The sequence below is a fragment of the Struthio camelus genome, chromosome 13, assembly GCF_040807025.1.
Source record: "Struthio camelus isolate bStrCam1 chromosome 13, bStrCam1.hap1, whole genome shotgun sequence".
NCBI lineage: Eukaryota > Metazoa > Chordata > Aves > Struthioniformes > Struthionidae > Struthio > Struthio camelus.
The window spans coordinates 20154256-20179578 of NC_090954.1; the positions used below are offsets into that span (position 1 = coordinate 20154256).

The 25323-nt window shown below is 46.9% G+C and overlaps 1 protein-coding gene across 2 annotated transcripts in view; it reads left to right on the plus strand.

Moving 5' to 3' along the window:
• Positions 1 to 14732, plus strand: part of FGF18 (fibroblast growth factor 18) — a 77514-nt gene extending 62782 nt beyond the window's left edge. For both annotated transcript variants that reach the window (XM_068959186.1, XM_068959185.1), the window contains one exon: positions 13757 to 14732. In XM_068959186.1, the coding sequence (XP_068815287.1) occupies positions 13757 to 14023 (267 nt within the window). In that variant the 3' untranslated portion in view covers positions 14024 to 14732. The remainder of the gene's footprint in view (positions 1 to 13756) is intronic.
• Positions 14733 to 25323: the final 10591 nt, after the last annotated feature.

The window sequence follows — 25323 nt, forward strand, 5'->3', positions numbered from 1 at the left end:
GAAAAACCAGGTGGATTCTCCAAAGCCTTTATTTTTGGTGTATCTGGAGCAGCTGAGGACTTTCCTTTTTTTTTTTTTTTTTTTTTAAGTTGACTTTGGTGGTCAAGACTGAGGTTGAGCATTCTTGAAAAGCTACCTTTGAAATCCTGATGGTGTGAAACCAGAGTGTTTCTGTAAAGCTAGGGAGCTGTGGCAGCTGGAGGAGGAGGAGGAGAGCCAGAGATTAGAACATAATGCCCGTAGTTCGCCTGTGCACACCTGGACAGCGTCTGGACGCGCTCTTCCCCGGTGCCTTCCTGTACCGAAGCCTGGTCCCTGACACGGTGGTGGGAAGGCAAGTGAGAACCACTGGCCAAACACGTTGCAGAGATGCGGGGCGCGTAGACAAAGGCGCGCGCCTGGGGCAGGGGATGCTCTGCCAGCTGTGCTGTTACTCAGCAGTTTTGTGTAGCCAGAGGTTTGCAGTTTGAAACCCAGATGCAGTAGATGAAGTGTCTGCACTCCTCAGCTTGTATATTTAAAACCATGCCTAACTGCATCTTGGATTTGGGGCAAAACTCTGCATTTTACAGGGTTTTGATGCTTATCCAGATTTTTTTTTTTTTTCCTCCCGAGTTGCACAGTATTAGGGTTACTTGAAAAAGGCTTATAAAGTCTAACAATTTCTGGGCTGAATGGTGAACTTGCAACAAAATCAGGACCAGAACTTGGTGGAGTGTCAGGTTTAATAGCACACATTTTGCAGATCTGCTTGTGACATGTTGGATCGCAAACCATTCTGACTTGGCATCTCGCATGAAAACAAAACTTGACATGTTTTTTGCTGGATTTCACTCATCTCATTTTGAACTGAAGTTTGTTTCTTCACATATGGCAGAATTGGTTCTTTTTTAGTGAACTGTTGCTGAGCTTCCACTCCCTTTGAGTTTGTCTTCCATTTCAGTGGTCTAAATAAGCGCTCCAAAAAGAACCTGGATCCAAACAACCTCGAACCTTGTCATACTTTGAATATGGTCCTGATCTGAAACCAGTCTCAAGTATCCAAAAATCTTGACCCAGGGGCCCTAGGATTATAAGGGTCTTAAAAACAATGAGATAAGAGAAATGATTTTTTTCAGTGGAGTTGTCTTTTGCACTCCCCTCTTCAGGCTTTTCTCTGTAACCGGTGGAAAAAATTTGAATTTTTGTTCTGGAAATTCAGAAGCTGAGATTCTCGTGAAACTTAAAGTGGTTTCGTCCAGTCTGTTTCCTCCTCCAATCTGAGCCCCAAAATATCATGAGGCTTTGGTAAACACTGCAACTTTTTCACAGCTGCTCCTTTTCCATTGCTGGGCAAACTGAAACATCACATTCAAACTCCCGTGAATGTTGGTGGGATTTGTATGTGGCTCGTTCGTCGCAATTTCAGATCTTTACAGTGCTGGAAAAGTGTTAGAAAAACCTCTCCAAGGAGGAGTAGCTAGGCAATACAGCAGGGACATTATTGTCATACAGTCTCAGGGTACGTGGACCCATCGTAATTGCGTTGTCATATTACTTCTCTGTATGCGCAATGTGTTAAATACTTGCCTGACCCCGTCATGCACCTTCCCTGCTGGCTTGTGGTGATCCTCCCATCCTTTGCAAAATCGTACCAGGTCTAGGGGTGAAATGCTGCAGCCAGAGGGGTGGCACAGTGCGCGGCAGCAGTCAAATGCCGAGCATTACCTGGCTTTTCCTGGAAATTTTGCACTGAGCGGCACAACCCGTGTAATAATTCCCAAGAAGCCATTTATGGTGGAGTCCAGTGAAACTACTGTCCAGTGTTTACTACACGGAGGCGGCTTTGGCTCAGAAGTGAAGAAACATCGATGTTGCAGTGGCTCCTTCGAAGTGGTAGGAGTCTGTGTGAACTAACTGGACCTTTGCAGCATTAATATTTGCTATTAGCAATGGGCCTTGTCCTAATTCTGTATTTCTGACAGTTTGTTTACAGCAGTGTTTTGCATAGAGGTTCACTGGAGGTGGAAAGGAGAGGGGGAGAATGGCATAAAAGCAGGTAATAGCTTTTATGGAAAAAGTTTAGATTTTTTGTGTGATGTAGTGGGCTAGGAAAATGCTGGTCTTGGTGTTGCAGGGAGGTGAAACCTGAAGGTCATTTTGAAGCTTCATGTCTTCAGGAGAGGGGGAGCAGTTTTGTGGATACTGGTAAATATGGAAAAGAGCAGAGCTTGGGAAGGAGCTATGGGAAAGCTTGCACAGAGAACGGGGATAGCTAGGAGATACGGAGGTGCTTGAGCTGATACACTATACCCACTTCTGATGAGAGGATGAGGAGATGGAAGAAACTGGCTTTTATAGAGGAGGCCCCTTTATTTCATAAATGGCTAAAAATTAATTCTTAAGAGTCTGACCTTAGTTGTACGCATGTGTCTGTGCATTTTTGGATGCTAAGGCTCTGAAGGCTTTTTTAGTCAGAAGGCTGTAGATTCATGCCACTGAATGGAGAGAGAAAAAGAAGCTTATCACTACCTAGGCAATTTTTGAATATATTCCCTCACCAATCATTTGTTACTGAATGTTTAATCAATGATTTCAGAGGACTGGATACTGTGTTGTACATTTTGCCTGCTTGCTCTCATGGATTTAGATTACAGGTTTCATAAATGGAAATTATGAGGACCGTATAAACACACACAGTGTGGTTGTGGTTGGGTTTGGATTTAGCTACTTTGCCAGATAGAACGCTTACACTGTTGGACTGGCATCAGCTAACGTCTCATAACAATAATGGGACTATTTAAGGACTGTGCTAAGTTGTTGTAAGCCACCTTCAGTTTGTGCGGTCTTCCAAGCACCCCAGACTGATAGAGTTGCTCTTAGGCTCATCAAGGACTGAAGGTTTTCACTTCAACCAAGCTGTGGACAGAGGAGCTGTGCATGACATGAGCTGTGTATCCTGCAGGCAGGGCATCCTTGGATGGCAGCGGGAATGTCTGAGATGGGACTGTGCTCCACATGCCACTTCACAGGACAGCCAAAAGGTGGTCCAGAGGTGCTTGTACTCACACGTTAGGCATATATCAAAATCTCCAGTTATCTTAGGTTTCTTGGTACAGCCAGAGTACTTTAAGTTAAGGGTTTGCTCGAAGATAAAACAAAAGGTGCCTTTTGACAACCACTTATCCTGTTATCTTAAAAATAAATTTCTTCATGATTTGAATTTATTTTAGGAAGTCCCAGCTGCTCAGCTGAGGATGTGAACACTGGCTCTTTATCTCCAGGCTGTATCTGGTCACCAGAGACCTGCGTTAACAAGCATTTGGATTTCTTGAGATTCTTCTTTAGCAAACTTCACGTTTTCCTTTGGCTATTCTTAAGAAGCAACGATTACCTCTCTCAAATTGAAGTTTTGCAAAGTCTAGGTTCGTGTTGCGGACCAAGCTTGTAAGCTTGACCTCTGAAGTTTTATCTTACTCCATGGCTGGAAGTTGTATATCCCCTTTCAGAGAATAGGTGCCTTCTTTTTCAAAACTACACGAGAATTTAATTTAATCCTTTCTGTGCTCGAGGAACGAGTATGACCACAGGCCTGCTAACATGCTGTCCCCTGTGTTTTGCGGTGGTTGCAGCTGTGTGTTGTACTGGAGCTGCAACGGTGCGGATGAGAGGCTTCCTCTTCAGACCTCATCTCTTCCCAGTGCAGGTGCAGGATTCCTGTTCAATGCGAACATTATCTTTGCAGCGCTAGGAGAATGCTCCAGGAAAGACTATTTTGACCTTGTCAAATAGGAATAATTCAGTTCTCTAAGGTCAAATATTAATTAAAACTATTGGGAGAGAATGATCATCTCTGAGCGCTGGTCGTGTCCCATCCTGTTTGGATGGAGAGGGTGTATCTTGTACGGACTCTTGAATGAAGATGAATTGCATTGCTTTTTTCAGACCATCTTATCTCTCAAGAGCAATTTTTGTTGGTCTTGAGCCTCTCCAAGCTGGGGATGATGTTTCTTTTAGATGTCACTTTAGAAATATGCTGATTTTTTTAACTTGCAGCAAGGAACAAAGTAATGCACTGTTGTCTTCCTCAAGTGGACGTGACTGAGATAGGAATTCAGGTGAATCCTGCTGCTCAAGGACTGTTTCTGCTAGACTCCCAAGTACGTTTTGGATGTGAAGTGAGAATAGAGGCTAATTTTGAAGGGAACTATAAAACTTACGCTCCAACAGCTGCAGAAGATAATCCATTTGAGGTGGCCATTACAATAGAATTTTTAAGGTCAAAAAAAGTAGATCTTGTTACATATAATTTTGTCCTGGGCACTTTCTTACATTGTTTTTGGGGTACGTAAAGAACGGTGTTAGGTTTTCATGAAGGAGGAAAAATCTTGCAAGTTTTACATTTGTGGTATACAGAAGGAAGCTTGTCATTCCCAGGCTGGAGCAATCCTTGATGACCATTTTTTATGGATGACACTTGATTTCATCACGGGATTCTCTTTTTTCTTGTTAATATAATGTGGCACAAAGAGAACTAATGCTATCCTGCAGACAGTCAGTGGCCACCTTTCACAGTCTTAAATTCTACCCTGATTTAAACTTGCCCCATGGAAACTGAAGTCATTACAAGAATAACAGTTGAACGAGACTGCACTAGTTTAAAAAGATAACTTTAAAAGTCCGCGCATGTGTTTGTTTAGTGTGAATAAACATAGGATTTACCAGACCTGCTGCCAGAAAAAGCTTTTTTTTTAATTTTTTTATTTTTCTGTGGCGTCATAGGCCCCTATATAATGGACTTAAGCCTACTTACAATATGCTGAACTTCCTGGTTACCTTTTCCAGAAAGTTTAGGACTAGCGTGTAGAATCTCGGCGGAGGCTAAAAATGACTGCTTTAAAAGGAAACGCGACAAACCCCAGCAGGGTAGTTAACCAAACAGATAGTCCTTTGTGTGGATGGGTAAAAATGCCTACCCACCTCTAACCTTAACTGGCACCTAGAAATATATGCTTGGTTGGATCAGGTGGGTGCAGGTAATGGTAGGTGTCATGAAACGATGAAGCACGTCTGAAACGTGCTTGTGGTTTCAAATCTCCCCAAGCAGTAGCTCCATACTGCAGCAAGCCCAGAGTATGTATCTTCAATTCTCTTCAATTTTCTATTGGTCTCGCAAAGTTTATTTAGAAGTGACTGACATTCTCATCATCAGTAGTAAGTACACACAGTTCTCCGAGAGACAGTTTTGAATTTCTATTAATTAAACAAATTTACATTTTTCTAGATGAAGCTGTTCTAGTTTGCGCCAGTTGTGGATATATGCCCTCCTGCCGTACTGTTAACAGTAAACTTGCCTGGGACAGAGGCAGCAGGTGAGGAGGCAGCTCCTGGCATAGTCACAGCCTTGCTTGGTTGACCCTTACAAATGCTCGTTTGATACTGTGTGCTTCTGTATCTCTTACAGCGAAATGCTATTCCAGGGTAGTACGAGGGTTAGTGAACAGATATTAGTTTTTGAATGAAAGGTAGACGGAAAGAAAAATACAAAAAGTGCATCTACCTAGAACCCTCTTGCCCAGCCTTGGTTCTCGCCGTTTCCGCTGCGTCCTGCAGCGTGAGTGCAACAGACGCTGTAGATATGTGGCGGTCGGACAGGACGCAGTGCCACAAAGCCTGTAATTCCCATCCCACACATGCAAGAGATTGTGCCCGTGCTTGCAGGAGAGGGAAGCTACACCCAGCGCACATGGGCAAGCGTGAGCAAAAATGTGCAAAACTAACTGGCGACGGGGCCGCCACGTGTAGGTGCACCCTCTCTCCAAAGCATCGCCTCTTCACGGGCTTTGTCTTACTTCCCCCTGCTTTATGAATGCGCTTCGCCGTCCTGTGTACGTAATTACCCTCTCTGGTGCGCCGGCAGACGTTTTTATCGAACTGCCCCTCATGACTCCTGAGTATTTTCCTCGGAGGATCGTGCCGGTTCAGAGGCCAGCGAGCGGGAGGAAGCGGGCTGGGGGCCGAGTAGCTCTGGGCACTTTAGGGATGCAGCTTCCCTGATTTACAGCACTGTGTAGGAGCAGAGCGTGCATTTGGGTCAAGAGGTGTCTTTGTGGTCAGGATAAATGCTGTAAATGCAGGATGCTGAGCATCAGGATGCTTGTGACAGATCCGTCCTCTCGTTTCCTATAAAGTGCACGGGTCTGGCTGGGTCCAGTGTCCCAGCAGCCAGCGCGCTGAGGTTTGCCATGCTGCGAGGAGGGCGATTTCTCCCAAAGCATTACCGGAGTTGGAGCTGGCGGCTGCCTCCTCCACCTTACTCGTCACACCTTCTGACCTGCGTTTCGAAGGTGTATGTGTAAAGGGGGAGAAGCGGCAGCGGGTTTTAGAAGGGTATCAGTGACGCTGGGTGCCTCAGCCTTTGGCCCCCTCAGCTGGGGGTGATTCGGGACTGGCTTGTTGGACCTGCTGAGCTGCGCGTCTCCTGCAAACCCCAGCCTGCCGCGCCGGGGCTGCTCTGAAATTTCTAAAATGTAGGGCAGGGCTTCTTCTGTATAATGCAGTGTGCAAGCATAGCAGTGCCAGGGTTAGAGGGAAATTTTCAGCAGGCCTTTGAAAGGGTTGTTGAGCAACGTGGGGGAGCCTTGCACCTGGTGCAGCACTGTCCAGGAAACTGGGCCGTGGGGGCAGAGGGGTGACAAAGGGTCCTCTTTTCAGGAGTTTTCCTTAATGAAAAATAATAACGTGGTGTGAAAGATGCCTATGTTTCTTGGAAACCTTCTTTCAGCTGAGTGACAGTTTTCCCTGTTTGTGGACTTTTGGGAGGAGGGGGCTTGTAGAGAGGGAAGCGATGGCGCTTTGCGCGGAGGGCTCGATCTCCAGAACTGTACTTGGGGGGCTGCACTTGCCAAAAGGTGATAATTAGGCAGGAGAGTTGTCCCAGTCTCGCTTGAGAGGCTGCATCTCGCTGCGGCCTGTGCCAAGCCGGCGTTCCTGGGTCATACCAGCCGTGTTTCGTACGGTTTGTTGTTTGTTATTATTTGCAACACGTCGCTGGTGCATTCGGTCACACCAGCCTCACCCAGGCAGCTTCTAATTTCAACGTGGCTTGCCGGGGGGGGAAAGTGTGTTAACATAAGCTCAGCTAACAACAGCTTAACACAGCATTACTCGACAGGCTTAATTTGTGCCCTGATCTCTGCGAACAGAGAAACCTTTCAATTTTGGAGGCATCTCTCGCCGCAGCGCGTTGTTATCCGAGCCGCTTATGCGAGCTCATTGTTGCCATAAAAGCCAAGCGAAGTTTGGATTTGCCGATGCCCACTGAGCCAGATTTGTGAGGCATAAATGAGAAAACCTGCCCTGGCCTCCCTTTCCCATAAAAAGCTGCTCAGGTGGCTTAGTGTTGCAGGCTAATGGGGAGAAGGAGGAGGTGGCTGCTGCACCTGCTAATGCTTTGGCTCCGGCTGGTGGCACAGAGGCTCCCGAGATTTCCCTCTGAGCAGCAAGCTGTTAGTGGCAGCGTCGGCTTGCTCCGAGGAGCGCTCCTGCTCCAACAACAAAGAGCTCTTTGATCCTTTCCATTTGGAGAACTTAAAACACGAAAGCAAAACTACAATAAGACCAAGTTGGGTCATAAAAAAAAAAAAAAGGAGTGCAGGAGAGAAGGAGCACCAAAGAGCTCCAGCGTGTAATTGTAGAAGCAGCAAATGCTTTGGCACTTAATTCTGCTTTAGTGTCAGTTCAACATGTTTCATGTTTAATACTGGAGGGGCTGTCGCCAAATGCTCTGCGCAAACAATCCAGCGCTCCGTGTTGGTAAGTTCATGGCACTCGGAGACACCCTGGCTCGCCTGCAGCTCCTTTAAGTCCTCTGCCTGCAGTTACACATGGGATGAAATTGGCCCACGGCGTATAAACAGCTCTGTGTGAGAGACATCCCCTCCTGGAGTGGGAGCCTTGCACAGCTGGTGCTGCTCTAGCCCGGCTTGATGAAGAAACTGCAGCCATTTGAGTTTATTGCCTTATTACTGGGCAGCAGTTCTCCAAGTCCGGAGCCGATCTCTGGCTGTTATGCACTGGAGATACCCCGCTGAAAGGATGGTGCTTTATACTGCTTGGATCTCGTAGTCTGTCCATGTTTGCCCTCCGCTGCTGTCCTTTCTCGCACCTCTTTGCAGACCGGGGTGATACCTGGGAGTTTTCTGTGGAAGGTGGAATTTAGATCAGGCGTTTTACAAGAGTTTACAAGAAGTTTATCAAAAGCTAACAGCAACCACCTCTTCCCACGGGTACTAGGGATGTGTAAAAATAGGCTCTGAATTGCTTCTCTGGAAAGAATTGAGGTCACAGGAAAGCCATTTCTTCCCTTTCTCTCTGGAGATGGGTGTTGGTGTCCTCCTTGCGAGACCGCAGTTCCGTCCTGGTCCTGGAGCCCTTTCCGCCAGGGAGCTGTGGGCCAGGATTGCTCCCGCAGACCGCGGAGGGCGTTGGGAGCATGGCATCTGTGCAGCGCGGGTGCCTGCAGAGGAAGGCTTATGTGCCAGATGCGCATGAAATAGTCTGCTGCGAAGAGTGTCTGCTTTCAGAATGAAAAAAGGGAAGGAAACTGGGCCAAGCTGATACGCTGTATGGAGCTTTTCTCTTTAAAACTTCATTTACGTGCAAACCCCTCTGCAGACTGACCTCTTTCAGGTGGATGCTTGCCCATAGGTGGCAGAGGTAAAGGGGGCTGGATGTTAACGCCGTGCCAGGCTGGGGCATCTCCCATGGAGATGGCCCTGGTCCTTCCAGGGGCCACCCTGGCACTGCAGCTGGTGTTGATTGGGGCCGTGCCTTGCTGCTAACTGTGGATATGCTGCCTCCTGAAGGTGAAACTTTTACGTGTGATACCAAGACCTGACAGTCCCCCAGTGTGTGACATGCCACGGGCCGGGCCAGCTCAGGGTGCGTTTACAGCCTGCATCTGTTTTGCTCAGCTGGTGCTAGTCGGTGGTGTGTAGGTGCTGTTACCTGCTGTGCTTAACGATGAGGTGGGGAGGTGAGGGGCAGTTCTTGGAGCAACGGAGCAATGCAGATACCTCATTGCTCTCTTTGCTCTTTCCAGTGTGATGGCGATAGAGCTGGGCTGGCTCACACCAGCTGCTGCTCTGCCTCCAGCAAGGTGGAGGGCTTGCAGGCAAATCTGGGCTAGACCGGGAGAGAGCAAGCAAGATTTTTGACTAGGAGGGAGGGGAGATCGAAAAGCTCTTGGAAATTTATTTTTGCAAATCCTGGGAGCTTGGCGGTAGCCCGGGAAGGTTATGGACAGTAGCTTTTGAGATGTATACGTGAAGGAAGCCTGGAAGGAATGATAGCCATGATGCATCTGTGAAGAATTACTCTGAGCTGTGCTCAAAATGGGCAAAAAATACTATGTAGGGGAGGGACTTTGTTTGGCACGAGTAGGTGCTTCTCCAAGAGCAGTGTGACGCAGGTTGTCCCACCAGTGGGATCTTGCTTGCAGCCGGCAGTGACTTTCAGCTCTTGCTGGAGTTATAGGAGTTGATGAATTGAAGAGAGCTTGGAGCACGGCGGGGGTCTTGCTTCCTGAGTGCCACGGCGACCACATTGTCCTCCAGCTCTCCTTGCCTAGCACGTGCATGGAGGCGACAGCAGTGCTACTGCCCTGCCCACATTTGGACAGGGAGGATTGAAGTAGCCCTGGAGCCGTCTGATGGGAGGACACGTTATGGGGTACAGCACTTGCAAAAAGCTGACTATTTCTAATTCAGCTTGACTTGGGGCAAGATTTCAGCTGCAACTTTGCAGGCTGAGTTTCTCTCCCTGATTTTTACCTGTTCTGAGTCCTAGCACAGTTTGATGCCCTTGTGTCGCAAAGCCCATGCCGCAATCCTGTCCTGTGGAGCTAGTTGGGAATTGGAGCTATGGACAGTGCTCCTGCTTTGCTCGGCAGTGCCACCACGCTGGGGTCAGGCGGTTCCCACTGCCTCCTGTGTTTTCAAGTATTCTTGCTTATTTTAAAGCATCGTTTCAAACTGTAAAAGTCTACGTTTGGAAGGGAGCGTACTCTGCGAGGTGCATCCTGACAGCTAAGCGTATATGAAATGTAACTTGACAAGGTCCCACTGCTGATGTCCGCGTGAGAGGGTACCTGTATCGGCGGCAAATGTTAGCACTAAAAACTCTTGGGAAAAGGTGAGCAGGCGGCTGGAGCAGGGAGTATAGGTATTTTCTTTACGTTAGGAAAGCCAGCTCTGCCCTGGACCTGGGGAGGGTCATGTCCCTTTTCTCATCCATCCTGCCCTCTCTTTGAGGGCAAAGAGGGTGAGGAGACAGGCCCAAGGAGTTTTTTTTTTGCTGTTGCTTTTAAATAGGAACATGATTAGACCTTAAATGATTGGCACCCAGTGGAAACAAGGTGACACTTAGAAATTACTGATATAAATTGCATTTTTCCCCTAATAGACTGTCTGGAGTCCAGCTCTCCGTGGTGGAGGTAGTGTCTGTGAACGATTTATGTTCTACTGGGTTTTATAACAGATGCTCTAAAATCATATTGTAAGTATTTGAAAACCATTTGACTGTCTCTGACGTGTCTTAGCACATGCAGGAATGCTCTGTTTGGGGAAGAGCAAGGTCCTTATCCTGATTTATCTTGAAGTACTTGTGAATGTTACTGTAATTTCATGTTATCAAGTTGTTTAGCTCTTCCTCTTCCAGAACGATGTTATTTTATCTCATGCGCCTTGTTTACTTCAAATTAGCCCTGAGGTTGGCCTGGAGTTGCACCTTGTTATTCCTACACCTCCTGTCTCCGTCTTAGGCTCTGTCGGCAAATTTGAAGGTATAAGTAAATACTTTTTTGTTATTAATAGAATAACTTCCCCCTCCTACACACACATTTTCTTTTAATTCCAGTCTTCGTTTTCCATGAGAAACTGACATTGCAGTGCAAGCGGAAACCTCCCAAACTGCGTGAAAATGCCTAAATTCTCCTAGCAACAAAGTTGTGGCTCAAATCCAGGACCTTTCTGCAAGTACAAGGGAAATGACCGTTCCAATTACCTGCTACCCCTGCAGTACAAATTTGGTCGGTTCATCAGCACCTGGTTTTGGGTGGATTTGAAACCCAGCCATGGTATTGTTTAAAAATTCTCCATTTATTGGTGAAAGGTTTGTAGCGGGCTGAGGCCTGAGAAACCTGGGGCGGTTTTTATGGCCTCGCATTGAAACCTGGTGGAACCCTGTGGTGTCAACTGATTTCCCCCTTCTCCGCTCATGTGGCTTTGATCAAACCCAGGACTCGGAGAATGACCCCCCCAGGAACCGAGACCACTCAGCTTTGCCCAGTCCTGCCATTCATTAAAGCATTTGTGAGCTTCAGATTGTGGATGACAAAACTAGGACCTTTGTGCCTAAGCAGGGATGGAGGTTGTGCGGACGGTGGATTCGGCATGTTGGTTGAGAAAGGATGCAACCCTGCACCTTCTTTCAACTCTCTTGCCTGGTGCTACCACTCTGTCTTGTTTGCTGCCGCCTTCTTAATGAGACCTATGTGTAATAACAACCCCTTCTGACAGGGTAGTACGCTAATGATTGTAGGCTTAATGTCACACGTTATTGCATTGATTGAGTTGGAGGTCTGCTAAAGTATTAAACCAGGCAGGGGTGGCTGGTTTTGGAGGTTGAGGATGAGGGGAATCCGGCCTGGGTTATTGTGCCTGATGGTTCCTGTCTCGCGGCCGCTTTTATAGCTCATCCGTGGTTACTTGAGGACTGCAGGTGCCATGAGGCCGGAGCCAGCTCAGATGGCTCGGTGGTGTTCCTGACCGGCAATGTCCCGCTGTTCCCACGCTCGGGCTCTTGAGCCGTACCAAGCTCTGCTGTGATTTTGCAGGACTTTCTAAAAAGGTTTTTAGAAAAGAGCAAGAGTGCTAGCTTTGCTGTGGCTGGCCTAGCCTGGCTCAGAGCGCTGTCGCTCGTGGCAGAAAGGGCGGTAAAGCCGGGCAGTGGGCTCCCGCAGCCCCCATCAGCCGTGCCCGGAGCGGGCCCTGCGGGAGCCGCTGAAGCTTGCTGCTAACCACCGCTACAGTTTGCTGCGAATACGCTGCTGCTTAATTGTCTGTTCTTTTTCTGTTCCCCTCAGACATAGGATGGGTGCAAAAGCTGAGGATTGAAAGGGTCTGACGCCGTTTTGTTCACACAGGGAGGGCGTGCGTTTAATAGCAAAAGTAAATATAGGCCTGCAGTACATTAAAAACCTCGTGTTTGTCTTCAGTGAGAGTTGGATTGGACTGATACTACAGTGGAAATCCTTCCTTTGGCTTTGCTAAGCGTTAGATTAAATGCTGTATAATGTTCCACCTTGTGTTTATCGCTGTCCAGAATCTGTAAAGCGCCCAGAGCTGCGACAGTATCCGGGGGCTGAAATGAGCACGTGCCTCCTCCTTAATGTCTCTTGACTTGCACAGCCGAGGCCTGGTGCACAGGAGGCACTCAGCAAGCGATACGTTCTAGGTACGGGACCAGTAAGTCAGCAGTTAAAGTACAAAACATATTTTCTGGCAGAAGATTGTAGGCGAGAAGAATTTCCCCTGTGCCGAGCAACCTAAATGTGCTATTGTGTGATGCTGCGACTCCCTCCAGTGCTGCCTGTGCTGCATAAATGAGAGCCCAGTGTATTAAGTGAGAGCTATGTTCAAAATCCCCTTCTGTGTCTGATTAAAAGTCTACATCTTTCAGCTGAAGCCTTTTTGCTGAAATCTCCGAGCAGGGAGTGCTTGGCGAGCTGAGCGCTGCCGCTTCAGCGGTCCGTGGCGTTGGTACTAGCAGAGGAGATGGGTTTACATGAGACTGCTCCCTCTGTGAGGAGGAAAGTCATGTAGAGACGTGTTTTCCTAAGCCAGTTCCTCTGGGTGTCTGCTTGTAGGCCAGGACTGAAAGGTGGGGAAAGGGGAAGGATTATTTCTCCTCTGCCACCAGGAACGAAACCCCCTCCAAACAAAAAGCAGCCCTGAAAAAGCAGAGGCTTAAAGTCAGGATCTTCCGTGCTTGCGTTAGCACCTCTGGCTGCACGGCCACCACTCCTAAAGAGCTGGCTGTGTTTGGGGACCCTCCACGGTCCCAGGAACTCACCAGGAAATTTGAGGTCCTTAGCACCCGTGGATGCTTCGAGCACTCATCCATCGCTTGGACGAGTCTGCTTGTCCCGGCTCCTCGTGCAGTGTTAACTTGCCTGGCCCCTACGTGGCACCTTGGAAACTGAGGGAGAGTGTTTCCAAAGCACCCCAAAGGCTTAGACTAAGGCTTATAGTGATTTTGGTGGGATTTGGAGATATGCACAGAAGGCCAAAAGGTATTTTGGAAAATATCTCAAAAGTGAGCAGTAAAGTGGAAGTGCTGTTGTCTGGCCCATTTGGGATTCTGATTTTCTTCCGTTGTAAATATGATGCTTCCTTGGAACAAATTCACTTCGTCCTCCTTTCTAATGGAAAATGCAAAGCTAAACATCTTACTTTTCTTGCAACTGAAGGAGCTGGACACCTACCGGCGTTTGCCTTGGAAAAATCTTTCTGTCTTCCTTCGATAGGAGCGTATGAAAAAAGTTGAATGATGCTCTCACACTTATCATTTCTATTTCAGTTGATGTTTCCTTCTGCTCCTATTAAGATGTTTGAGCCAAAAGCCAGGTCCAGATGGGATGATTGTATTTATGCCAAGTTGGGTGTTGGTCGTTGGGTTTACATTTGGATAATGGATTTTCTTTTCCCTTTTTCAGCCTGATGGCACCAGTAAGGAGTGTGTCTTCATTGAAAAAGTCCTAGAAAACAACTATACGGCACTGATGTCAGCAAAATATTCAGGCTGGTATGTTGGATTCACCAAAAAAGGAAGGCCACGAAAAGGGCCCAAGACCCGGGAAAACCAGCAAGATGTACATTTTATGAAGAGGTACCCAAAGGGTCAAGTGGAGATACAGAAACCTTTCAAGTACACAACAGTCACCAAGAGGACTAAGAGAATACGACCCACCAACCCCAGTTAAAAATAGACAAAAACAGTGTCACAATAATAAACCACAAAAAAAAAAACTGCACCAGAGGAATATTTTTACATTAAAAATAAGGAAGAAGTTCTATTTTTGTACATTGTGTTTAAAAAAAAATAAAAATAAAAAAAATTAATAAAAGACTAGATGGCAAACGCTGGGGAAAAGCTGTTAGGGATTTATTGTGACTTGAAAAACAAAATGAACTGCTCTATTTAAATTGACTTCTTGTTGTTGATGACACACAGGTGCTTATTTCTCTTTTTGGAAAGGACAACTTTTCAAGCATATCCCCAGAGGAAAAAGTAATTATTAAAAATAAATAAATAAAACCAAAGAAAACCAAAGTTCTTTCCCAAAGTTACTGAGACCCTGCCCTGAAAATTGCCAGTTTTGCAGTAATCTATTTATTGTCTGCTGCAAGCTGGACCGAGACAAGATGGTGTGTGCCGCAGTGATTGAGTTTCCGTGGAGTTCTCAACGCATCGATCTTCTGTAACCTTTTTGACGACATAAGGTGTCACGGCTCTGTGATCCTGCATTATGCTCAGTTCTGGAGAATGCTGCTAAATACATTCAAGTGACTACGAAATGACCTAGTACACCAATGATAAGGGAATATTTTAAAACCAGCTATATTATATATATTATATATATATAAGCTATTTATTTCACCTCTCTGTATATTGCAGTTCCATGAACCAAGTATTACTGCCTCAACAATTAAAAAAATTATTTAAAACATATGTACATATTTTTGCTGTTCACACTTCTTTCCCCTCGCTGAATAGTATTTTTTAACGACCGTTTCTCTTTTAGGTGAGGGCAGCAGGCTATGTTTGGAGTAGTTTCCCTACGGCAAATTTCATTGCTAACTCTGTAATTCCTCCTTTTCCACAATGCCATCTTCTTTCTGCTCCCTAATTGTTCCCAAAAGAAACGAATCTTTTTATGTGGGGTGATGGGCTGAGAGTGGGGAAATACAGGCTGAAATGTTTCAAGAGCAGGAGTTAAATTTGACGCTTCTCAGTCCAACAAATATTTCCTAAAGCTTTGGCCGAGGAGAAGGTAAACTGGAAAATTAGCATATGACTCGATTAACGTGTACTTATACATGGCTTGTGTTTCCTTCACTGGAGTTTTTGGGAGGGGCTATTTGTTTCAGTGAAGGCAACGTGATTTAATATGGTATCTTTTAAAACTCACCCTGGACTGAAAGAACTCCCCAAACAAAATTCCTTCCCTCCTTGCCCTCAGTAATTCTCCTGGCTGTTCTCTGATTCGGTTTCCTCATCAGTACAGCCCATTTTCCTTGCACGTGTTTTGCATAGAATTGGGAGCATGTAAAGCCACATGTAAACACCGAGTGTAAATCCTTATTTACAAACAGCGCATATATTGACCTACTCGGTGGTAGGCTGCGTGAGACACACTTGAACGGAGAGTGGGAAAAAAGAAGAAAGATGCCACGTTAGAAGTCAGTTGAAATGATAATTGACCTCAAATTTTGGCTGAAATGACAACTGATCCCAAGAGAAGCTTTAAGAAGAAGTTCTAACTTTTTTATTTTTGCTGTTTGCACACATTGCTATGCTCCCTGATTCCAGCCAGGGCTAAAATTGCTCAAAGCCGCTAAGAAAGCTTTTTCTTGTTCATCAGAAGAAAGAGTCTCCCAAGAACAAGCTTTCTCAAGATAATTTTGAGAGCTCCAGCCAAATCCTGCAGATCAAAGCCGTTTGGGAGATGGTTGAGATAAGCATGCAAACTTGAGGATGCTTATCTGAACAGTATCGCCAAACCTCGCAAGCCTAGAGAAAAATGAGCAACACAAAGCAAGGTCACTCCATGTTGCTCGTAGAAATGCTTCACAGCCATACAGGAGATATCTCTCACCCTGCAGCTAAGCACGAGTGGTCACTTGAGAAGCCCATCTCACTGGGAACATACAGGCAGCTGCTCTTGGGCCAGCCCTTGAGATGAGGATCTCACGGCCTGATGGCGCAGCAGAGGACTTGGCTGGTGGGGGCTGGAGAGGCTTGCCAGGTCTGCCTTTGCGTTGATTCGTGTGGTAGAGAGTTGGGGGAAGTTCAGAGGAGCGCTGGGGCTGGGGAGTTGGGAGTGGCAGTAGTTCTGCCTGTGTTAGTAGCTCCAAGAGGAGAAACCCAGTTGATTTCCAGAGTAAGAAAGGATTTATGAATGCCTTCCCCCCCCCCCCCCACCTTGAAATATAGCCATGGCCCATGGCACTGGTGGTTTCATTGTCAGACCGATGGGACTGGTTTGCAGTAAGGGAAATCAGAGCGGGTGGAGGCGTTAACACTGCAGAAGGGCTGGGCAGAAGGGATCTCCCCAGGGGTGAGCGCAACTGGGGGCAAATTCCTCCCCATCCTGAAGGGCCCTTGGGCAAAGGGGCTTGGTGTCCTTCAGGTGAGAGTTACAGGAGGTGCAATTTGCAGGCAAGGCTCTCAGCTGGTGTTGGATGGTAGATGTCTCAGGCTGTAAAAAGTCAGTGCAGTGAGAAGATACAGTGCTCACCTGTGCTAGGTTTCTTCAGAGAGATTTGCTGGCTGAAGATGGTGTGTGCTGAGCAGTTGTGTGTGAACAACTGCTCCTCAAGCTTTGTTGAACGAAACGAAAATGGCAGAAAAGTTCAGAAGACTTCAGTCATCAGGTTCCCTGTGCAGAGTACCTTCATGTAGGGCCAGAGGGCACTCTGGGGAGGAGACATTCAAGAAATTAGCAGGTAATTAACAGGGAAAATTAATTGTGTGCCCAATGACCGACTCAGCCTTATGCTTCTGCCTGCTGGGCAATTGGTATTTCTGCTCATGGGCTACAGTCAGTGGTTAAACCAGAGGTTTGCAAGCAGTCTTCAGCAGTCTGATTGACCCCTTCTCTCTGTTGATCTCAGGATTGTAGAGAATTAGGTTGTCTATGTTTAGGTAAGATTAGGTAAGCCTTGTGTAGGCTATTACATTTGATTTACTTTATAATTGAAAATTGTTGATGAGGATTTAATTACTATTGTGGAAATAACCTCAATAGTGAGGGGTGTAACACTAAGTAATTGCTTGAAGCAACTGATGTTATTAATGTGTGCAGAGCTCTGGGTGGGCACACTTTAGCAAGTATACTACTTAATTGAATTTAATAATAGCACGTTGTAGCTACTGCTTCAGAAATACGGCTAGGTTTGTAGCAAGGTTTTTATAGCTGAGATCAGATAGCGGCATGCTCTGATAATGCTGCGGTTGGTTTTGTCATGAATCTGGGCACTGGTGCTTGAGGACCCTAGGGCGTTCTCGATCTGTGAGCCTGCCTCTGTGGGCAGCCTTTGTAGGCTTGGAGAAATTCCCACTCGATGCCTTGAGCGTCTTGAACAAACAGGGCCGCTGTTCAGCGAGACCTTTCAGCAGATGGGTATTACTCTCTCCGTGGCAGTGAAGGGGCAGCAGTAAAAGCTCACAGCCAGGCTCTGCATCTAATCCTTGCCACTGACCCATGTCTTCATGCTGAGCCAGGCCAGACCCTCCAGCTGAAACCCTGAAGTAGCTTTGCAAAAATATGGATCCTAGTCTAGATCTGCATTTTGCACTTAGACATGTAGTAGTACATAAAATAATCCGTCAGAGATGCAATGAAAGAAGAAAGCATGTGGATAAAAATATGCCTGGCAGTCTTGGGCTGCTGGCTAGGCAGATACAACCTAATCTGAAGGCTGTGGTGAACTGGATGTATACGTAGCACTAGGGTCAGCTTCTTCCATTTCAGCATCGTCACTGTCCATGGAGCTATTGGCAGAATTAAGCGAGGGAAGCCATTCACATCTTATCACCTCCTGGCTTAGATGCATCTCTCACTGCAAAGACAACGAGCATCTGGCTGGTGTGTGGTGTGCATTCCAGCTCACCTGAGGCCTTTCTTAGATTTGAGAGAGAGGGAAAAAAACCAAAAAAACCTGTCAGCCCACGGTGATCAGCCTGCCAGGTAAGTTCACATTCCCAAAGCTGGAATTCTCAGTTACCCAGACAAAAGCATGTGCAGTGTTTCCTGTTCAACAACAGAGTATTTTTGTTCTGCTTCTGTAGTGTTGATGCAAATGCAGCTGTCTTGCAGACTTATCTCTCCGAATCACCCGGGCTGCTGCACCTGGGCTGTGCTCTGGCTGTTTGAGTCTAATTTGCCACTACTGTTAACAGTTGGCTTTTAGCACCCTTCCCCTTGAGAATAAAAGATGTCCCTGCCTACACTAGGGCTTGATGATACTAAATTTTGTGCTTGTGTTCTTCTGCTGTACTTGCCGTCTTGTTTAGCTCAGTATCATTCACGTGATGCTGGCCTGCAGACTAACCTTTAATGATGAACTTTTTGCAGATTTGAAGCAATGAGAAAGTTTCTTCCAAGAACTCACAATTTTAGCTGTGCCATTCTACAAGCACAGGATTATCCTGTAACCTACCCATGCAGAGCAATCAGTCCCTTCCACTGAATCACCTCTTATAAGCCAGTGTGTGTGATATTTGCCCAGAATTAATGTTAGTTTCTGGGAGCGTAACTGATGCACTCCTCCAACAAATGGCACCTCAGTGACATAGGTTATACACACGGTGAAATGCTGCCTTAATGCTTTAGTGAGAGCCTGATCAGATCACATTTTTCGCATTCGTGACTTATAGAGTTGAGGCCGTAGCACAGATTAGCTGGATCTTCTCATGCCAGTGAACCTGGATGGCTGCAGGGAGCCACGTAGCAGCGGAGCAGGACTTTGGACACAACCTGGAAAGGCCTGAGCTCAGCTCAGCCCTGCCGCCTCTCCTGCCGGAATCATTGTGGTCTTTGCAGTGGCTTATTTACTTTGGCTCACAAAAACACTGCTAGATGTAAGCTTAGCTTTGGTTTACCCAGCCTACATGAGCTCTTTGACTAAGGCTTGACAGGCACACACCTGGAGGATTGTGGCAAGCTACAAGCAATGTTTCATTCCATGGATGTCCATGAGGTTTCCCAGATTCACAGAGCTGTTTTGGTGTCTCTTCTGGCACATGTACTTTCACAAAACTGCTGGAGCTAGATCTTCAGCTGGGAATTAAAACTTCAGCTTTAGAAGACAGTCAAGTAACTTCTCTTACCCAGGAGAGTTTGTCCACCAGTGAAGATCTGACTCTAAGCAGAGTCAGCTATAGGAAGGATAGCCTGGATAATTCAAAGCCTAATTCACGTATGCATTGTGAGTATGCTATGTTATCATACTTACCCTTGAAAAATAAGGTTGTAATATGTGAAAAAGCATTTGTGTGCATGGAGCAGGAGTGGTTGTTCTTTTTTAGGGTAGCAGAGTTGATCTGCAATCCAGCTATCTGACTCTGAAGAACCAGCAGGTGTGTGTGTATGGTCATGTAGCTGTGCGTAAATACACCCCGCAAAGCCCTTTATCCGCCTCGTCGTGGCCGAGACCCCTGCTTGCTCTCGCTTGACTGCCCCTTGGATGTAGCAGAAAGGGAAGGACTAAGGCTGGGTAACCCCCAAGGAAAAAGCATCACTCTCCCAGTCACTCTCAAGGTATTAAACCTTTTGGTTTTTGTCTACTGCAAGGGAAAGCAGGTATATTCCTATGCATAATTTCCTGATTTATTGCCAAAGGGTGGAAGTTCATACTTAAGATTCACAACAGCTGTTTAAAGTGCCTATGTCTCGTGCCAGCCATACCACCTGAATGGCCAAAGGATATATATAAAACTTCAATTATTTTTTTGAATGTTTGTTGTTATTCATTTGGAGACGGATGAGAGGAGATTCCTCACGAATGATGTAACTCGCGTAGACTCTGTTATTTCCAACAGTGTGAGCCGAAAAATCGGGGAGGAAAAAATCAGGTCAAACTGAAACTTTTCTTTTTTTAAGTGAGGCAGAGTACAGGGTGGAGAGGTTTGGGTTTACCCAAAACTTTGAATTCAACCTACTTAACAATTTATTTATTTTCTTTAAATTTAGGTAATTTTAAAGGAAAAATGAGAAATTCAAAGCCTCACTTTGAAAATAAAAAGAAGTATGCGATGTATAAAAAATCGCCCCACCTATTTCTCCATTGAAGCTGCTTTCTAAATGTTCAAATAGCTTTGATTTCCCTCTCTCAAACTCTGCTTTTGAGGCAATGTACCGTTAGTTTAGAAAATGCCACCTCACTCTACCTGCAAGTGTGTCTGATCAGGCCCTGGGTGAGGACTGCCACAGCCTTTTACTGGAGCCTGCTGAAAGGGGTCCAGAGCCCAAACCGTACCCAGGTTATCCGTATCTCACCTGTTTCTCCTGCTCTTCCTCTGTTGCTGTCCCTTTCTTTCTGGGGGATGGATCCCAACTGCACCGATGGGTACCGAAGTACCTGTGGCATTTTAAGTAGTCTGACTCTTGCAGCAGCCAACAGTTGTACGCAATACCCGTGTCAAGGTGTGTGACTCTAGTGAGTGCTGGCTTTCGGTAGCCGTTTTGGTGTTTCACCTGCAGGGACAGTCTGAGTGGGAGTTGCTGTCCTGCAACAGGGTTTGACAAAGATCATTGTCTCAACAGGAGTAAAGACTCCTAGGTTTAGTGGTTACCCACCGAGACAAGCCAACTGCTGAGCTCTGGACTGACGGAGACTTCAGCAATGCCTGGCCGTGTTTGTTGTGGGTGGGACCTCTTTCTAGTTGGAAAGTTATGGGAAGTTGTAGTCTGACCAGGGCAGCCCAAAGGTGGCTGACACCTCCTTGGGCAAGAGATTTAAAATTTCAGACCAGACAAAAGCGTAAGTGTCTGAACATCCCTTCTGTTTGCCAGGCTAGGAGACCCATGGCTGAGCCACAGGAAGCTTAACCGAATTACACTGGGTTTGGGAAACTATCAGTTGAGTTTCCCAAGCCACATCAAACCAATCTGAAGAGAGATGAATTGGTCTGCTCAGGCCTAAAGTATAGAAAACGCCGCCTTTGTTTTGAAAAAAACAACCCTAGGGGCCAGAAATAACAGCAGATGTAACCACATTGAAGCCTTTAATGATAGTTTCTTCCAAGGTTAAACAGCAGAAGTGTCATGAGGTTCCCTGTGCGTTCTGAGGGATGTCGCTGTTAAAAGGACAATGCGGACAGGCTGGGCAAAACGCTGCAGGTAAAGCGAGAAATTACCTCTTCCCAAACTGGAGCCAAGGAGCTGTTTTTCATTTTCACCTGTGTGTGCGGTCCCAGGCTTGGAGGTGCCATTTTTATATCAGAACAGGCAATTCCACCCTGAATAAAATAAAATCCACCTTGCTTCCACCCTGAATAAAATAGGAGCTGTGGAACTCTGGAGAGAAATATTTAATTCGGAGACTTCCAACCTAAACTTTCCAGCTAAGGGCTCTGGAGAAACAGACCTGTTTGGGAGCCCTCCATGAGGGACCTGCTCACCGCCATCCTCCTGCCCCGCTGTCAGTGGGCCGAGGAAATTGGCCATCAGAAACTTTGGCATGGGTCGAGAGGAAAGAAAGAAAAGTGGGGGTAAGTGTTTTATGCCTCACGGTAAGTCAGCTCGAAGCAGGCCTCGGCCGCTTTAGAGCCAGCTGTCTACTTGAGGGATGTTGTGTGCAGAGACAGGAGGAAGCAGTGTCAGTAACAATGGAGCAAAGCGATGGTGTAAGATAGGCCGTGGCCTGCGGCGCAGAGCTGATTAGTGCATTAGTTTCTGGGAGGTAGCACATGTTACTTTGATCATATGACCATATTTGCATGAATCAGAATGTAAAAATCTTGGCTGGGATTTACAAAGGAGCCTGAAGGAATTAGCTGCCTATCTATCTATGTATCTGACACAAGCGAAGAGTGAAAACCCTTCCACTCCTGCATGGTGCTATTTTCGAAGGAGAGACAGCTATGTGGAGCTTAAACGTTGTTTACAGCAATGGCAGGCTTTAGGGCTGTGATCATCTTTGCTCGAGAGTTTTCAAAAGGATAAAATGAGCCCCCTATTATAGGGGTTGAAAATGATCCTAAATGAATAACACACATGCCGCTTTCGCAGGCACACATTTCTGAGCCATTGGAAATGTTGGCACATGCAAACAAACAAAAACACATGTCTCGGGTCTCTGGTTTTCATGATTTCTACATGTCATGACATTCTGGAGGATGGCATTGCCAAGAACTAATGAGCCAGATTCCAGAGTATGGCTTGCCCAACTGGCTTGGTGACACCGGGGTGAAGTAGGGAGGCTGTTGGGCTGTGGGGATGCGCAGGCCCTGGGGAGAGCCCTTGCTGGGTGCCATTTGGGTGTCCAGGACATCACTGCTTCCCTTGGGAAGGCAGAGGCAGTCGGGTGGCTGGCCAGCTGGGGAGGGCTCCTCACGGAGCTCCACGGGAGCTGAGCATGGACCCTGCGACACGAGGAGTGCGCTTGGACGGGGATCTGCAACCCACCTTCCATTAAAACTGAAGAAATGATGGATTGAGATTGCCCTGGCGCAGTTCGGGAGCCTGCAGTGCCCCGGACAACCCCCAGAGCTTTAGGCAGAAAGTTTGGCTGAGTTGTGCAAGGGGAGCTCCAGCCAGCGGATCCGCCAGCCCCTGGGTTTTCCGGTGGGATCCTGGCAGCGCGCTAATAGCTATGCTGGTCATTCCCATCGGAGCCATCAGGAGCCTCCAGGGCTCCTTGTCCTCATGGACGCTGAGCAGCGCCCCCGAAAACGCTGGCACTTCTGCTGGGTGAGCGAGCACGTGGCTGACGGGGCTTACCCAGCCCGTGCGTACCGGCCCGCCGGCTGTCTGTCTGGGTCTGAGTTGCTTGGGAAAGGTAAAATAGCGTTTCCTCTGGGGTCAGATATTTTGGAGAGGGAAGAAAGCAATTTGTGGCTGTGTTGTCTGCCTGATCAAAAGTGTTACCGGGCTCTGCTACACAATGTGCACTCTTTAAACCAGTCCCAATTAGCCCTTCTTGCTAATGCTGTGTTTCATTCCTGGGAGACTGCACTCGGAGAGCTGTTATGACTTTGTGATTGTGCACATACCTTTATGTGCTTTCATTCTTAATCCCCTTTTTGCAGAAGCCAAAAGGTCTTCCAGCCAAAAAGGAAATCAAAACCTTTTGTTGGCTGCTTCATAAGAATTAAGGGTGGGATGAAGGTTGTAGCAGGATCTTAATTAGCCATTGTAAATAATGAGAGCGGCAGTGCCTGCAACCATATACCACCTTGGGTTGCGATATTGTCAGACCACACAAAGCTAGGTGAATGGGCAGCACAATGGCAGATGAAATTCTCCGCTGACAATTGCAAGGCAAGGCACAGCACACTGGAACGAATCATTTGAGCTATGCATGCATGCTGCCGGGCTCCAAATGAATTGTAATCATTTGTGCTTTCATTGAGCCGTCCGCATTGATCCCTGGGTCTCTTTTTTCCTTTTTGCTGTCAGAAAAGCAAAACGAAATATGAGGCGGGTTAAAGAGAGGGATGTAAAATGTTACTGAAAACCTGCCTGCTAAAATTGGAAATCAAGAGGAGACCCTTGCTCAAATGCTGAGTTCCCCTCTGGATGTCTGATCTCAAAAGAGGATATAGTGGAAATAATAAGTGTTCAGAAGCTGACAATGACAATGATTAGAGGCCTTGCAAAGGGATGCTTTATGAAGAGGTATTGAAAGGACTGGGCCTGCTTCGTTTGGAGACAGGAAAGTAATGAATAGTCTAGACTGGAGAGAAAGTAAATGGGGGGTCTCCTACTCACCTGCCCTCCTAGCACATAGATGGGGGAAGTTCAATGAAAGGCAGGAAACATCAAAACTGATAAAAGGGATTAGTTCTTGACTTGATGAAAATTAACATACGGAGTGGCGGTTAACCTTGGGCACTCGCTGCAAAAAGAGGTTAGGACATAAATGGGATGGGATATTTATCAGCCCTTCTCCCTTTGGGCCCTGGCTGTGTGAGCGTTCTCATACTGTTGATAGTGCTGGTCTGGAAAGTGAAACCGGTTCTCAGTATTCAGCTCTTAGCTAGTTTGCTGAAAGGCTAAGAAAGGAGGGGCGTAGTTAGGGAATGGTTATTGGGGAAGAGACTATGAAGTGAATTCAAGAACTGCTCTTTGGCAATGAAGAGTTCATGCTGCGAGAGCCAGAAGACGTCGGGAGCTGGAGACTAGCCTTGGAGGAGAGGAGCATTCAAGCAGTGCCGCTCCGTAAGGACAGGTGCTTCTCCCATTGCAGTAACAAAGGTGTGTGGGGGGTCTGTCCTTGTTTTGCATGTCCTTGGGTTAAACTGCACTGAAGAAAGTGCAAGATATCTCCAGTTCTACTTTGGTTTCTTTTCCATTTATAACACACAGGCCTGTCACTTCTCACCTCTCGCGCTGGCCGAAGGAGCAGCAAAGAAATGACATGCTGCACGAGTAGGGAGGGTTTCCTTTCCGTGTGACAGGGAATGTGTGAGGAGCACAGTATGGTTTTCCTCAGGAGCCGGGATGAGTGAGAGCCGCTATCCTACTCACACTGGCCGATGTGGCGCGTGCGTTGTCACTTGACATCGAGGTTGTGGACCCTGGAGCCAGCAGTGCTGTAGTCTCTTGGAGCCCTGACCCATGCCTCAAGTCCTCTCTCTCTCTCTCTCTCTCTCTCTCTCTTGCCTTTTCAGCCCTACAAGAAGCTCCCAGGGCATCTCTCCTCCAAAGAAAGCTTTGCCCAGGCTGCAGCCACGCTGCTTACAAACATGCCGTGTTTTTTCTTGGTGCCTCTTGTAACAAAGGATCCCAAAGTGCTTTCTACGTAGTCCAGGCACAAGCCCCTTTGCTCGCCTTTGAGAACCAGCCAGCTCAGGAGCATGGCAGCTGTATACTGTAGTCCTTGCCAGCCGTTTAGAGTTGGAGGGAAGAACAATCAGCCTTTGCATTTGCAGAGCCTCCCAGTTCTCCAGCTTTTGCTTAGTTTCACAAAAGCCATGCCAGGCAAGTAAGTGTAAAGGGTCCCATTCTGGGAGTGGAGAAGTTGAGATTATTCTACCCGTTTGATCTTGAGCATGGAAAGTTTTGATTTTGGTGTTTTGGAGCCTGATTCTACAAGCTCCCTGCAATACGTATGGGCTGAGATCTTTCATCGCCTGGAGGATTTCGGAGTTCAAATCCCATTCATTTAGCATGTTGCAGCCGGAGTTCTCACCCATTTCAGGAGGGCTTCCATGTGCACAGCAGGCACTCGCTAAGGAAATCCAAACAGCCACATGGCGTGATTTTTTTTTTTTTTTCCCCCCCTCTCTGGGAAGCACCCAAAATACCTGCTGGGTGGGAGGTGAATCTGACTC